The following is a 16,649-nucleotide window of genomic DNA, read 5'->3' on the forward strand; positions in this document are numbered from 1 at the left end:
CGTCTAAGGATGAGTTACAGTCATCTACACAAATCCATACGACGTGGCAGAACAGTGCTGCTGTGGAAAAAAAATAAGCTTGGCACTCAACCGAAAAGTCTTGATTGACAGTCTCTTGAACCTCATGGAGTGGAACGTGTGCCTCTGAGCAAACAGTCTACTTCAATGTGAAGCAGGCATTTGCATTTCATGGAAGACTTATTTTTGTCTTCAGTTTTAAATTAAAAGAGCATGAGAGGGTCACTCAGTTCATTAACCCCACAAATGAACTGTGATTCTGGAGCCTTGGTCAGTTTCAGTCTGTGGTCCCAGGAGTTGAATCAAGAGTAGAAAAGCAGCGTTTGTAAACTGCTATCAAGTGTGGTGGTGGCTTCCTCTTAGTGCTACACTGCAGTCAGTGCAGCTGTGACAAATAGGACTCTATAGCCTGAAAGACAAGATGGTTGATCGTGAGTTACAGCTCTCTTACGCTTTTCTAAATCCATCTATGCTCACTAAGGGCTGTATTCTCCCATGCGTGTAAGTCAAAAAAAAAAGCGCGCAGCTACGCACTTTTCAGCCTATGTGTATTCTCCCCTTAAGTCTATGATTTGCGCGGCATGTAGGCAGTTACACGCTTCGGGTGGAGCAACCCCAAAATCTGGGCGTTTCTTATGTAAACACCATTTATGCGTATTCTGCCCTTGACTTACGCACTTTTCAGCTACGCGCTTCTGAGGCCTACTTTTAACATTATTCAAAAATTACGATATTTGTGTGACATTATTTACAATAACAATTCAATATTTACAATAACTACAATAACATTTCCTGTAACCCTGTATTACATTGTTAAATAGAAAAAAAGTATAAATAGGACCAATCTTCTAGTATGCTTTAACAATCCTAAACCAAAAGGCCTGCTCTGCACTTGCTTGTGCTCCTGAGAGATTGGGAAAGACGGAGAGAAGCTCGCCAAGCGCAAAGATGGCCGTGAGTATTTCAACCTCGTTTGGATATAGTGGGGCTCACTGACACGCAGTACATGCAGCGATTTCGTCTTGACCGTGAAGCCATCATCCACCTGTGCAGACTCCTGGACGAACATCTTTCCAGCCACTGTTATCACCTGTATTCCCTCATGAAAATCACCAGTGCTCGGCCTGTTCTTGCATCTGGGTCATTTCAGAAGGTGGCTGAAGTTTTAATAATAGGCTACTCTGCATGAGTTCAAGCGTAGACATTGGAACATGCATTTTGTTGCACCTTTTCCTCAATAGTGGGTTTTTATTAAAGAATCTCCACACGCCAAACATGTCTTTATACATAGGCCCAGCACGTGTCGTTTGGTATATTTACTTTATTTTTGGGTTTATGTCATACATAGAAACAAATACTTTCCTTTAAGGCGATTCGTAATATAGCTCTCCCTTTGTATTCATTTTCAAAATCAGTCTGGTTTATGGTTTGAATGGATTTCAATGACATTCACATGGTAAATGCATAAGTCCACATTCCATGTTTTCCCGACAGCCAAAATAAACAAAGTTGTGACCCAGTCTACTTCTATTTTAAATAAATCACGTCTCTTTCATGAGTCTGCCTTCATCCTGAAGTTAAGCGCTGTGGGCTTGATTGGATTGTGTAGGGGAGAATATGCGTAACTGAAATGCGCGTAACTGGAGGCGTGCAAAGAGGACTTGGTGCGCTTATGGAAGAATACGGCCCTAACATACTACATGTCAACAAGAACACTGGAAATCAGTAACTCACCTTTGCCACTTCACCTGTAGTTCCTGGAACTAAACTTAACCGACCTCCATGTTCCCATAATTCCTGCAGCTGCTGCTTCATTGCTTGAATATTTCTACAACAGACATTCACAACCAATAAATAAATACAACAGGCATGGAGAAACAAAGAATAATGAGATATGTAGCACCTATTATAATTTAAAGAATAGTGGGTAACCAACTTACTTATCATCGGAATGACTGTCAAGTGTGCTTCTACCATTTGCAGAAAGCTCTGGCCACCACTTTTTCACCACAGACTGAACCCAGTGTAAACCGACTATCAGGTATCTGAAAGACAGTATATTGTGTTTGCTTTACTGAATATCGTATGGTCTTAGGACCCTGATACATTCATCATTCATCTAAGTCAGTATTTCAGAAAATATAGTGCAACTCACTCTTCATATTGGCTGTTAAGAATATTTTTGACTAGTGGTAACAGGTCCACGCAACAACCAATGGATATACTTGGCTTTTCTTCTTGAAGGCTATGAGACAAAGAGAAACCTCAAAGTTTTCAGTTAAACTTCTCTGTTTTTACTGACTTAACTTGACTGACAAGCACAAAAAACAACAAAAAGAAAATCACATATACCTTTTTGTAATTACAGGTAAGCAGTCAACAAGCACACCTGTATCTTGGATCCTATGGAAAACAAATAAATTATTAGTGAAGCCTAATAATTCTCAAAGTGATGCCTTTTGTCAGTTACCTTTCAAGTTTTAAGCCTTGGGTTTTACCTGATAAGATATGCAATTAATTCGCCTGCATTTCTTCTCCACAGAGTCAAAGCTACGTTGAGCCTGAGATTTCTTCCAAAAAGCACTTGTGTCATCGTATCATGATCCTTTGACAGCTGTAAAAAATAATAATTACAGGACTTACACAGGAGGGTGGGGACATGTTTGTTGAACACAGCAATAGAGGACTTGAGAAAGAAGTGAATAAGAGTAGCCAAATATAGCTGCCAAATGGCTGAAAGTGATGTAACAGAACTCTGCAGCCTGCAACACCACTGCTTTTGGCCCCTTACCTCCGTGAAGCAGTCACTGTATTTTGACCCGGCCCCTTCCATCTTGGTGGCCTCGGCTGAGTTTAGGGGGAACCCGCGGTGTTCATTGTAGAGTATTTCCTGCCGGTCCCCTGTGCAGGCCAGTTCGTTCTCCTTGTTTGCCATGTCACAGCCCCTGCCAGACACGGCTGTCCTCCGACGGCCGCCGGAACTCACAGTCACGTGACGCGTCTTCCTCTTGCACGACACCACTCGTTTCACTTTGCCAGAGTTGTGTGCAGCTTGACCCACTGGAGATCTGAGGGGTAAATTAATGACTTAGGCCTTCCCAAGGCATCTGATTCTCTCCCTTACACATGGCACTGGGACAGGGCTTCAGGCCCTCTTTCTTAGGTGGCTTTTGATACTGGAGCCTTAGGAATTAATCAGTTTGTTTCACTTAACCGTAAATGGATTTCCCTTAGCTAATGTTAGCATTGCTACCATTATGATGATTAAACATGAGGTGAGTAGCCAGCTGGTGACGGCTCAAGAAAACTCACCTTTTCTTATTAATTTCTTCCTTATTAAAAAAATCCACCTAAAAGGAAAAGAAAAGTAATAAAAGAACTCCCCCAACTTTTTTCCATGTTTGTCATCTCAGATGGGCTGGAATACATTTGCCCTCATTGCCTTATATTCAAAACACTGCTAATACTGCCATTCAACTTTTCAACAGCAGTCTTAGTTAAGACATAGGCCTAACCCTACTGAATGAAACTAGACCAAAGGCTTGACTTGTTATACAATGTGCAATGATAGGTTGCCATGAAGGGCTGCATGGGGAAAAACAAGTGACATTTGGATATTTTTCCAGTTCAAAATAAACAACCTTGGTCTGAATCTCAACCCTACATAGAGCATCATTCCCATATTAGTGACATAACATTAGTGTGGCTGAGTAAGCTCTGGATGCTTGCCAATACTTTGCACTCTGAGCCGTACTTGCAGACCACATTGGAAACGGGGTCAGAATCTTTGGATTACTGTCTGTCTGCTCAGACATGGTGCCTACTTGCCTCCTTCATGTTCTTCACAACCTTGGACACACTGCTGTGTTCAAGATGGTCACTGGGTTGGGTATCCTCGAGACTCTGGAATTCTGTTTCCGTACAATCATGATCTCCAGAGGCCATAATAGGTGACGACCCTGGAAAATAGGTTCAATTTGGCGTTTTTATTTCTTGCTCAAAGCGTACGGTCAGCTGAATAAACAAGACATTAAAGCAAAACACAGCCAGGACAGATTCAGTTCCAAGTTCTACTTACCAACAACAAAACCCAATGCCACAAATTTGTTTCTGCGTACTGCATGCGTTTACTGCAACTCCCAAGATCAGTATATTCCAATGAGTTGCACACAGACGTCATGACGTTAATGTCAGTGTTACTGTGATAAAATTACTACCCAAACACGATTGACAGAAAGGTAGAGATACGACTAATAAAAAACAAATACGATAGCGTGACTTTGCAAAAACAATTGCTTTCGTTGCTTTTATTGTTGCCAAAACATTCCTAACTACTGTATACGCTTGCGGCAAAAAAACAATCCCCCGGAAATGGAAGGCAAACTCCTGCTTCTACGTTGAGAATTAGCTGGGGTACAACTGCATGCATTTCTACGTGTATTTGAATCAATTATAACCGCGTGACACAATAAGAGGAAGTTTGTTTTATTGTTTCAGTTTCACGCACTTAATTTTCAAAGTGTCCTGTACGAGGGCAAACGGCAGGAGTTTGAAAGCCTACTAAAATAATCTGCCTATTTACCCATAATTCTTAGGATCGCTATCCTCCTCAACTATTAGTTTAACAACATGGCGTAGTATTTATAAATCTATAATGATCCAGGGATTGCTTATCTCGGACATGCAGACGTATTGAACCCACTGTATGTGGACGTTTAACTATTGCAATATGCAAGGTGTGCTGATCCGACGGGAAGCTCCCTATTCGATTAGAGTTCCGAGAATTCTGGCCCACAAATACGTATAGTTGCTTCGACAAATTCACACAATGAGTCCTCAAGAATGAGACAACACGGTAAGATTCAATTTCTTACAGAACCGTAGTACTTGCAGCTAATACTTAATCCATAAATGTTACTTCTGTAATACTGGAGAGCTATTCCTGAATAATTATATGTTACTAACGTTATGTGTTCGAGGCCTTGATGCAGCGTAGCTGGCTAGCTAGCTACGAATAGGTATTATATTTTTAATATCAGCTCATAACGTAATTTGATGGTTGCCTGGCTAAGTAAACTGAAATGTGACTTTGAACATATGACACTCACAAATGGCTAGCTCGCTGAATAACTTCCTACCACTAATAACAATCCCTATACTGAAACGCGGTGTGGCTAGCTGTATTATTATCATCGACTTAACTATTATGAAAAATCAATATTTTACCTACCGTTACATTTTCATAGCTCCTTTAGAGTCTACCTGATCAATACAAAGTGTCCACACTGTTGGGGATTCCTTTGTTTCTATAATATCAAAGCACTTTAAAATGGAAAACCATAGCAAATGCAGGTGAGAAGAAACCTTAGTGCATTACGACCAGAATGAAGTCTACGCCATTCAAGCATGCACACAGTGCATGTTGGGAACTCCAGCAGGCAGTCACATGGGCTTGGGCGCCCCCCAGTGATGATCGTATGAAACACATTTATTCTCTGCTGAGAAGTAGTATTATTTCAGCATCTTGTAATGAAAAGTAAGTTGATAGAGGTTTTGATTTAATACTGATCTGGATTTGACACGTCTCCCAAACAGTTATCTGCTCCATGCTTTATCTTTCATCTGCTCTAATAATGTGTTTTTGGAGATGTGCTATTCAATTGTTTGTTTTACCATTACCATTTATACCGTGGATGTTCAGATCGGGTCTTGTACAAAGTTGGGGCAGCTCTCTCTCTCTAACTAAATGAGAGCTATGTTGTGATGAAAACCAGCAAACACAGTGTGCCTGTAGGAATGGGACAGGGAAACATTGTTGTGCTGTACTGTACAAAAGTACTGTACTTGATCCAAGTAAAAGTAACCTGGTGATTCTCAAAGACCTACATTAAATATGTTAAATATTATTTTGATTAAATATGTTTTGAAACCACTTCAGACCACTTTTTAAGTACCTCATTATGTTTAGTTGTGTTATTCTTTTTTGAAAATTTGACAGTTTTCAGCTTGTGCCCCTCAAGTAACATTTTTTAAGTACATGTTGCATGCTTTGTGTCATTCCAAGGTAAAATAAATTGCATTCTATATGGTGTAATTAAGATTCATAAAAAACATCTGAACTTGAAGATACTAGGCCTAGACAGTTTGATGTTGACCTGCATTTACCAGGTAAGGTTTGTCTGCCTGAAAGGAACACCTCATTATGACTGGATAAAACTATATTACCATACTGAGGGGTCAGACCAGTTCAGCTAGCTCAGCATAGTTGAAAAGGCCATGTCTCTTTAAGAGGATAGTGTACCATAAAAAAAAATCATATGATAAAGTGCTGCCTGTAATGAGGGAATTCATTGCCTGTGTTACTGACAAAGTTAATATTTTCTCTCAGTGTGACTGGAAGTTATGTGATACCACTAATAACATCTAGAAGCAGTCATTGACAAAGTAGCACTGAAAGAAGAGAAGAACGCTAAATCAAGGCTGTAAATAAGACAGCATAAGGTAAGGTCATGGTGTCTTTGTTTCAAAACTAGATGTTGTTTTGAGTATTGAGTTATGAGTAAGTGTATGTGTATGTAAAAGGTTGTCTGACTGTAAGCCATTTCTTTCTATTTGGAATTACTTTCATAGTCAGACAGAGTGACAAAAACAAAGACAACAGTGATCAATTTTTAAACCCCTTCTATCTTTTCCACTGAATAACAGAGTATGAAAGTAACAAATACTTCGTGTTTCACAGTTGTTTCATATCGTCCTTTCTGATGACTAATATTCTGTTTCCCTACACAGAGATATAAAACAGCACTCAGTAGTGCTTAGCCAGAAATGTTCGATTTAGGGCTGCAGTGTCTGGCTCACTCAGTGATCTATAATCAGAGAGAAAAATATTACAGTCCCCTGCAGGACATGGAGAGCTTGGTGCTTTTGTATAACATGGAGAACTAGGTGCATTAGTATACTGTTTAGGGCTTAGTGCCTCTGGGTAGACTGAAAGGCTTGGTGCCTGTAAACAGAAGCTAAGAGAGCAAGGTCAGCTGAATGCTTTTGAGTGGGATGAACATGAAAGTCATGGGACTGAGCGCAGGGCCTGTCTCGTGTGTCAATTACCGCCCTGTTTACCCTCACAGTGCGCTGCAGCACAGGAGAGCAGACATGGCCTCCCTCCGTGCTCTCTTGGCACTGTGCTCTCTGACAGTCCCCCTGGCCCTTTGTGTTCCACCCATTGAGACCCAGCCAGAGCAGGTGCATTTGTCCTATCCAGGTAAGGTTTCACTGCGCTGATTGATTTCATGCAGGTGTTCTCTAACAGATGTTTTTATGTAGGGTGAATTAAGGCCAAGTTAGTGAATATAATAATCCCTTTTTTTCCTACATTCGAGTTAATGAGGATATGCAGTTTGCGCCCAAAAAATGGTCTGATTTTGATTTTTATTCTTCATGAAAAAAATCTGCTTTTGCTGGCCACGTCATGTGAGTTGGCCTTTACTGTGTACAGACTTACAAATTTCATAGAAGAGGACAGCTTTTATCATTGTTATCATAATTTAAAACAAGGTTCTTAACAATATCTGAACGTAAGACCGGGACTTCCTCCTACAGCAGGAACTGAGAGAACATGAGAAAGGAAGGACAAAGAAGATTAATCTAAGAGGAAGATTTCTTTAATCTTCTTTAAATAGAAAATAGAATTACTCAATCAACTATCATTAAGTAAAATGGTCATTTTTTTCTCTGTTGTTCAATGTAGTTTTTGTTTGTTTTAGTAATCACTAAAACAAGAGTTTATATATCACTAAAGGAATAAAAACAGATGCTGAGAAAATGCTGTTCACACTTCATCTAAGTATTTGTTTGGGTTTTATACAGTCAAGCCAAATGCAGCTCTGGTTTCATAACAGCTAAATCAGGAAGTAAACGTGATCATAAGCTCTTGAAACAAAAGTGCTGAACTGTACGATGAGACACAGAGGGAAAAGTTCCCACAGAAATCCTTATGTGCTTCTCAGCAGATCTGTACAAAACCTAAATCAGCCTTTGTGCAGCTGTTTCATTAGATAAGGCTGTGGAGCCATACTATGCTAAGCTTTAGGTTTGCAGACTGCTGATCAAAAGTGTGAGGCCTAACCACAAGTTCACACTGCAGCAGTATCACCAGCTGTGTATGGTTAACTCAGCTATAATTCTTTTGAAATTAGTGCCTGTGTATGTATAGGAGGACATAAGGTGTTAGGTGTTCGATGATTAATGGCGCCTAGATATGGATTCATTTCTGGTGTCCAGCTCTCCCAAGGCTACATTTAACAACGCGGGAGAACAAATGTACCTGAATATGAGTTACCAAACACTTTGGACCTGTTCCACAGACAGTTCATGAGTTATATAACTGGAACACCGAACATAAAATGCAGGACTCCTTTTTGCCTGTGTTGTTAGTGCGCCTGGGCTGCAGGTGTTAGCGCCAGATAATTGGGCCTGTCTTTCCAGGGGTTCCCTGCTGCATGGTGATTACCTGGACGACCTTCAACGAGACGGAGAGCGTGGTGGAGTACAGCGCGTGGGGTGGAAAGCTCTTTAATCAGGTGGCCAAGGGCACCAGCACCGTTTTTGAGGATGGGGGATCAGAGAAGAGAAGGCTCTACATTCACCGGGTCACACTGGCAGGCCTCAGGCCTGGTTCTGTTTACGGTGAGTGCGTCCAGACACGCATTAGTGGCACCTCTACATGCAGCCCCTCAGGTTCCAGGAGCTGTCAGGTATAGATTTTGTCAAGGACTTACTGCATTCCACGACTTACAATGAATGGTACCCAGGCTCATGGCCTCAACTACAGTGGTAAGTCTTGCTCTTGGGGGGTGGCTACATCCTACTTGCCTATGAGGGTGACCAGCTGAAAGGATGTTGTAACACAATTGAAACAACATACTTTGAAAATGACAGTTACCTGGTCTGATTAGTCATAGACTTTCCATAGCATTAGCCACTCCCACGTGTATACAAGTTACACAAGACTAAACATGACAGGACTCATATAGCTTAACTGTCTAGCCTGCCCAAACAGCTTCAAGTAATACTGCGCTAACAGCTAGTGGAACATTAACTCTCGCCACAGTGTTTTTGTGGGCTGTTGAGGACATATTACTGTATTAACATTATTCATAATATTTTTCTGATGATATAACATGGCAGGAAAATTAAGAAGTGGTGGTAGCACAGGGAAAAGAAGGTATGGAAGTAAGTGAAAATATCTCATCAGTTAGGTTATTAGATATAAGTTTAGTCATTTGTTGTGTAGCCATACGAGACTGTATTAAATTTCTCTGTGTTTAAATGAGGTTTGTGATGGGTGAGAACACCACACCATTGTGGTTATTTCTGCAAGAATCCCAAAAAAGGGTCCTAACTCTTACTGCTGTATGGGTATGGGGTATGCCCTGCCAACCTGTGAATTGGCGGATGGTGTGCCTGCCATCCCATTCCAGGCTGGAATGGAGGGATACAGACTTGTGGTATGGCAGGGCTGCGCACTCGCTTAGTCATGGACACACCTCACTTATGGCTTGGGTGTAGCTTTGCTGGCAATTGTGAGCATCAACATAGAGCCCTAAGCTCACCAGAAGCCCAAAATAACCACTGCATGTGCCTCAGTTGATTTAATAAAGTCTCACATATATTAGTGTCCCAGGTTTACATAATTTTAAGTAAATTTCCAGTAATTGATAATCCATCTCACACATGGGCAAGCTGACGTCTGGCATGAATTTGTATTATTACAGGAGCTGTATAGTATTGTTTTTTGTTTAATGAGGGTGCTTTGTGGCTTCTCTCCCAAGAGGTGAAAAGCTCTCGAAAAATAACAGTTTATGGTGCAGAAACTGTTGGTGAGTCCTGCTTGGGTGACTGCTGTTGTCTATGCATTTGTGTTGCAGCGTATCACTGCGGCAGCGAGGCTGGCTGGAGTGAAGTCTTCTACTTCACTGCCCTTAATGAAAGCACCACCTGGAGCCCCAAGTTCGCTCTCTTTGGGGACATGGGCAATGAAAACCCCCAGTCACTGGCCAGGCTGCAGAAGGAGACGCAAATTGGAATGTACGACGCCATCTTGCATATTGGTAAGAGGCTAGCTCACAGTCTCTTTGTTCAGTGAATGTTGAGTGGATGTGTTATACAGTTAATATAGCTGCTGAGATTTGTGATGTGCATGCATTGACAATGAGTTTCAAATCCTCTGCATTATTTCTATATCTATTATTTATATAAGTTAAATATTGTTGTATTGAAGTGTATACAATGTATTTTTTTGTTTGTATATCTAAAGTGTGTCTACTTTACAGCTATGACAGTTGTTATAGTCATACGTGTGAGTTCAGATAAGCAGTTTAATAAGGTGTCTTGATTTACAATTTCTTTATGAACTAAACCCAAATTTAATACCCAAAAAACCCCAAATTTAATTTAAAATGTGAAACTAAATGACCAATATTCTTTTTTCTAGGGGATTTTGCATATGACATGGATGAGGTAACAGAGTTCTTTTTTTTCCTGAAATTCAGAAACTCAGTTGATAGACCTGTGTGGCAGGTCTTTGCTATTTCACTAAATAGGAAATGACTGTCTGTTGTGTGATAAATCTTTATATGTTTCTCAAACGGAAATCATGATAATTGACCACAAGGTCATGTCATACTGACAATTATACAAATAACTATGAACCGCAATGATCCGTCTATTATTTGCTGGCACTCATGCCAGAAATTATTTTTCCTTCCCCACCCCTGTCAATCAAGTACTTTATCTCTGTCGCAACCTTTGACTTATATTAAATACACTGTTCAGGTAGATATGTTTTATTTTAGAACAGTGAATAAAAATCAATCTTAGCAATAGCCACAATATCATTATTGTTTGAGTTTTTGAGTTATGATTGTGGTGTGGCCAGCACCCTTTATTAGACTTTCAGGGCTTTATGTATTTTAGTTTTATAGTTGTTATTATAATGGCTCTAAGGGTGACCAGATCTTCAGACTCTTCCACAGATAGCTGGTGACACTGTGCATGCTCATCCAGAGGTATGAAGAGAGGGGACCACAGTCAGACAGAGACACCCATGAAAGGGGCCTCTGTTTATATCACCAAAGCCAAGGCACGCCTTGCAGATGCGTGATGAGACAACAGCCAGGCCTTCTCCACAGTCAGTGGCCTCGGCCATTTTAGAAGGTCAGGATCTAGGTGCATCAGTAGCTGTCCTATCCGGGGTGCTTCTACAGTTATGACATGTTGCCAAAATAAGGCTTAAACCCCATAATTGCAGGGATGAAGTGCTGAAAGACAGGGATGGGGGAGACTTAAGCCACTGATTAGCGAGGGCAGGGTTCTCAGCCCAAGTTGACTGACTCACCTGTCAAAATGTGTAGCGTGTTAAAACCAGCCACCAGCTGAAGAAGTGGTCATCTATGTCAGAATTTTAAAATTCTTCTGGCTTCTTTAATTCTGATCACCAAATGGAGCTCTTTAAACATGGGTCACATTAGACTAGCTGGGAGGAGGAAGTTGAAAGTCCCTAACCAGATGTATTCAGCAGGGGACAGTGGACAAAGAGCTCTTTGTAGTCACGTCTAAAACCATGAAAAAGAGGAGGCAACCCATCTCTGGAATGTTTATGAAAACTATTGGCTTTGGGTAAACATTACACGCAGTATGTGTTCCCGTAACATTACCTTCTTGAATTTGACTTAATATGGGCAAATTAAATGTCTGGACATTAATGTCCTTATTTCCCATTTTATAAGTGCCAAAGGAGAAAAAAAAATGAACAACTCAATGATCAGACGACCGCAAAAAAATTAATCACCCCGGTTCAACCAGTGCTTTCAGCTGGAATGTCTAACTCCATTCCACTGCTTCCTGGATCTTATAAATAGAAACCGAGAAAATCTTTGGGGACGCTAAGAAGAAAAAAAAGCCAGCCACCAGAAGCTGATCTCAATTGCCCCTCTTAAATTTGCTGTCAAATAAACGGGTCTGATTTCATTGGGTTCTGTTTGGTATGCAGATACATTTTTCTGAGGACATCTGGAAAATGCATCTACGCCAATTACAGGCATAGCTGCTGGTGAAATCACACCTTCTCTTTCAACGCACGCATTGTCTCTCTAGTGTCCTGCTCTCGTGTTAAATAATAATAATCCTTGTTCTCCTGACACTTCAGAAATAGTGGGGGGTTCTGCGGGGTCCTGGCTGAATTCCCAATCTGTCTGTTTCAATCTGGCCACCTAATCATTCCCCAGTTTCTTTAGCTGAATAAATGCCTCCCTCTCCAGCTGATGCATAGTGAGTATTGTTCTGCAAATGGCAGTTGTGTATTATGTATTAATCCATCAAATTTTATTTCTTATAGTGCATTTTTACAGTTGAGGTTGTCACAAAGGTCTGTACATATAGAATAGTGTATTTGCCAGAAGGAATCAGAAAGCCAGAAGACCTAGACCAATTGCGAAAAACTGGAAAATGATTCCCTGACCCCAGGAAAAGGCAGTTGAGAGGCTCTTGGAAAATAATAATGGAAAAGATATCAATGGCATAGCACATAAGAAGGCATCAGTTCATCAGAACAGTTACATTCCAAAGCCAATGAGGTAGACAGGGGATCAAATATACAATGTATGTGCCCTGCATTGCTGGTGGCTGGGATGAGCCTGCTCAGGATTCAGATCAACTTGTAGGTCCCAATTCCCAGTTGGTCCTGCTGGTACTTATGGTTCAGGGGGTGACCTCTCCTGTCTTATAGGACAATGGCAGAATTGGGGATGAGTTCATGAGGCAGATCCAGTCCATCGCTGCCTATGTGCCATACATGACTTGCCCTGGGAACCATGAGAGCGCATAGTGAGTACCCCTCTCTGTGTGTATCTTTCACATTTTCCTCCTTTTTCTGTTCTGGCCGTGTGATACAAAGTACCCTGGCTGTACCGAGAGGTATTTTTGCAGTAGTGCATAGGTGCTTTAAACATGGAGTAACAGTGCTATGCCCTCCTCACTTTTTTATTAGGAAAAAACCTATACTTCCCTTTCTCACACCCTGCACCCTACCATGTATAAATGTAAAAACACACACACACATACAGTACTGTGCAAGTTTTAGGCACTTGTGGAAAAAGTGATGTAAATTCAGAATGCTTTCAAAATAATGAAATGAATAGTTTTTAATGTTTGTATTAGCAACATACAAAGTGCACGAAACAGAAAAATCAATAGTTAAATCAATATTTGGTATGACCACCCTTGGCTTTCAAAACATCACCAATTCGCTTAGGTATACTTGTGCACAGTTTTGTAAGGTACTCGGCAGGTAGGTTTTTTCAAGAATCTTTGAGAACTCGCCACAGTTCTTCTATGGATTTTGGCTGTTTCAATTCTTTCTGTCTCTTCATGTAATCCCAGACTGACTCGATGATGTTGAGATCAGTGCTTTGTGGGAGCCACACCATCTGTTGCAGGACTCCTTGTTCCTCTTTTTGGTGGTTTTTTATCACTCTGGCTGTATGTTTGGGGTCATTGTCATGCTGCAGAATGAGTTTAGGACCAATCAGATGCCTCCCTGATGGTATTGTATGATGGATAAGAATCTGCTTGTATTTCTCAGCATTGAGGAGGCCACTAATTTTGACCAAATCCCCAACTCCATTTGCAGCAATGCAGCCCCAAACCTGCAAGGAACCTCCACCATGCTTTACTGTTGCCTGCAGACACTCATCCTTGTAGCGTTCTCCAGCCCTTCGATGAACAAACTGCCTTCTTCTAGAGCCAAATATTTCAAATTTGGACTCATTGGTCCAGAGCACCTGCTGCCATCATGCTGCATCCCAGGTCTTGTGTTTTTGTACATAGATGAGTTGTTTGGCTTTGTTTCCACGTCTGAGGAATGGCTTTTTGGCTGCAGGTCTTCCCTTGAGACCACTTCTGACCAGACTTCTCCGGACTGTAGATGGGTGTACCAGGGTCCCTGTGGTTGCTGCCAGCTCTGAGCTGATGGCACTGCTTGACAGCTTCCGATTGCGGAGGGACGTCAACTTGATGTGTCTTTCATCTGCTGAACTAAGTTTCCTTGGCCGACCACTGCGTTTCTGGTCCTCAACCTTGCCTGTTTCTTTGTGCTTCTTCAGAAGAGCTTGGATAGCACATCTGGAAACACCTGTCTGCCTCGAAATTTCTGCCTGTGATAGACCTTGCTGATGCAGGATGACCACCTTGTGTCGTGTCTCTATGCTCACCCTTGTCACGGTGTAAGATTAGCAATCTGTTCTACAACCTCACCTTTTCGGTATGGCTGATCCTCACCCAGATTTATTTCCTCTACACAGGTGTTTCTGTTTCAGTTAATAATTGTGGTTAAACCTGCTTATGTTGCTAATGATTACCACCTGTTTTGTTTAGTTGTTTGGTATAGTTGTTTTATCATGCATTGGAGTATAATGCCTACAAAAAAGGTTTGGAGGGTCTGGAAGGTTTTGTGTTAGTTTACCACTTTCTTTCTTTATTTAGTCTTAGTGGCACATTTCACTATTTTCAAAAGAATTGTTTGGAAATCTAAAATATGATATTTGTTATTGACACACTAACGCAGAAGATAGAAAAGAACTGTTTTAAGACAAATGTTTTGTGAAAAATCTTACGTGCCTAAGACTTTTGCACAGTACTGTACATACACAAACACATCCACCATAAATGGTCCACACATACTGACACACATATGTAAACACAATGGCATATTTCAACAAAGCAAAGGGCCACTCCATTGGGATCTATGTGAATGCAAGAAAATCAAATCAGTTGTTATGTCATGAAGACTCCATTTTTACTCTGACCTTTGCTCCAATTCTGCGCACAATGAGACCACTGTTAGAAGAGAACAGGACAGGATGAGGTCAATTTTGAGCCAAAAGATGTTGATTGGAAAAATTGTGTGGTGCTTCAGTTACATATGTAACATTTTGAGAGTACCTCCCCTAATTAACTGCCAAGGGGCCCGGCCTCTGGGAACATATTCAGAATCACGCCTGCTGTTAGGTAGTTTATTCTAATGGTGCAAATTCATGAAAACACAGTCATCCTCACATCATCAGCGAGAATGAGATGTCCAAAGTCAAACCGCATTTCAAAGGCAGATCTGCCAGCCACCTCTCATGGTTCCATAGAGGTGCATGCTGCCTGGGTTGGTGAAGTTTCCAAAAGCCGTCAGTAGCCTTTGTAATTGCCGCTGGCGTGAGCTGAGACTGACATGGATCAAGTTTCTTGTTTTTTTTTTTTCACTTTCGGATCCGGGTCCTTTGTTTATTTTTCTCCTCTGCCCAAGAGAACAAATGTTGGGTTTGGCAGCTGCCGATTAGTTCATCTTCCTCCAGTGGAAGGAACAGACAGTTTGCAACAGTAATGTGTATTTCTGAGCTTGAGGCTATAGTTAGAGGAGACAGGCATGCCAGACACTCAGATGTCCCAGACCAGCGTGGTGCCGCTCTCCAGGGAAAATGGTACGTTCATAATATTTACTGTAATAAAAATGGATATAAATACCTACAGCATTACTGCTAAGGTGTACTTTTCTTGTTTTGTGCCCGAGAAGAAGGGAGTCTGTCAGACCAATGGTGTCACCCTTCGTGCTAATTTATTAATCGCTGCTATTTCTAACTTCTAGTGAAAAGCAAAGGATTTTTTTAAATAGTTTTAACAAGGCCTGCTCACAGGCACGTTACTGTGTTTTACCGCTCACTTCCCTCGAAGCCCCAGGTTGTTCATAAATCATTCATCTCCTGGCTATAGAGATATGGGAGGGGGAATCCAGTTGAGGACAGTGTATGGAATAAACAATGGTTCTGCACTGGCATAGGGCTCTCACCCCCAACACCTGAGGGAGAAGCACACAGATTAATACAAATTTTCTTGAATTTCTCCCTCAGACAGAGGGGTTTGCTGTTTCCCTTGGCCTGCCTCAGGACCCGCCATGTCTAGGCCTGGAGGGGGCGCCACTGGAGCCTGGCCCCTCCACTGTGTTTTGGCTGCAGGCTGAGGAGGAGAGGAGAGCTGATTTATACTGAGACCATGCAGGTTAATGGTGATTAGAATAGCAGAGACCTCTGGCACTCCTTTGTGTAAAGGACCTGGCGCAGGTATAGCACAGATAATTGCTAACAAAACATTTCTGCATCTCTCAGAATCCCAAAGCAGGCCCAGGATGGACACCTCCAATGCACTCCACAGCAGCTGACTCAGCTGATTTTTTCTGTTTTGCTCAAAAGAAATTTCCATTGGCTGGCTGGATTTACTGCCTTTTTATAGTACAAATTTCCCAAGAAACATCTACCCTTCCAACAATCCGAAATGGGTAGGGAGCTTTGAGGTGTGCAGTTGTCAGTGCAGTGCTACTGAATATGATTTGAAACAGAGTTGGACACAGTCAGCCATATATTTTTTTCCGGATTTGCTCTCTCAGTATTTTGCACAAGAGCATATCACCATCTTGCAACAGGGATTTCAGTGCTGCAATCCCTCATTCCACCCCCGTCCTCTCTGGTCATCCATCTCTGTCGCTGTCCACTTTGCCCCTAACTGAGATCTGTCTCTCTAGGTCACTGTTTTTC

At 41.5% G+C, this 16,649-nt stretch overlaps 2 protein-coding genes across 2 annotated transcripts in view; one reads left to right on the top strand and one right to left on the bottom strand.

The window, feature by feature from the left end:
• katnbl1 (katanin p80 subunit B-like 1) lies at positions 1 to 5,417 on the bottom strand. Its single transcript, XM_036542086.1, has 10 exons — positions 5,249 to 5,417; positions 3,847 to 3,977; positions 3,331 to 3,368; positions 2,810 to 3,086; positions 2,517 to 2,632; positions 2,371 to 2,421; positions 2,174 to 2,263; positions 1,959 to 2,063; positions 1,753 to 1,846; positions 1 to 427 (listed from the first exon to the last, which is right to left on the bottom strand). The coding sequence occupies exons 2-10, from the start codon at positions 3,961 to 3,963 to the stop codon at positions 395 to 397; spliced, it is 921 nt and encodes a 306-aa protein (XP_036397979.1). The 5' UTR covers positions 3,964 to 3,977; positions 5,249 to 5,417; the 3' UTR covers positions 1 to 394.
• The window catches only part of acp7 (acid phosphatase 7, tartrate resistant (putative)), a 24,231-nt gene continuing 11,972 nt past the window's right edge, over positions 4,391 to 16,649 (top strand). The window contains exons 1-7 of the mRNA XM_036542085.1: positions 4,391 to 4,873; positions 6,407 to 6,519; positions 7,146 to 7,279; positions 8,503 to 8,703; positions 9,945 to 10,127; positions 10,511 to 10,536; positions 12,803 to 12,900. Coding sequence (XP_036397978.1) covers positions 7,171 to 7,279; positions 8,503 to 8,703; positions 9,945 to 10,127; positions 10,511 to 10,536; positions 12,803 to 12,900 — 617 coding nt within the window. The 5' untranslated portion in view covers positions 4,391 to 4,873; positions 6,407 to 6,519; positions 7,146 to 7,170. The remainder of the gene's footprint in view (positions 4,874 to 6,406; positions 6,520 to 7,145; positions 7,280 to 8,502; positions 8,704 to 9,944; positions 10,128 to 10,510; positions 10,537 to 12,802; positions 12,901 to 16,649) is intronic.

Source organism: Megalops cyprinoides, chromosome 12 (assembly GCF_013368585.1).
Source record: "Megalops cyprinoides isolate fMegCyp1 chromosome 12, fMegCyp1.pri, whole genome shotgun sequence".
In the NCBI taxonomy this organism is placed as follows: Eukaryota; Metazoa; Chordata; class Actinopteri; order Elopiformes; family Megalopidae; genus Megalops; species Megalops cyprinoides.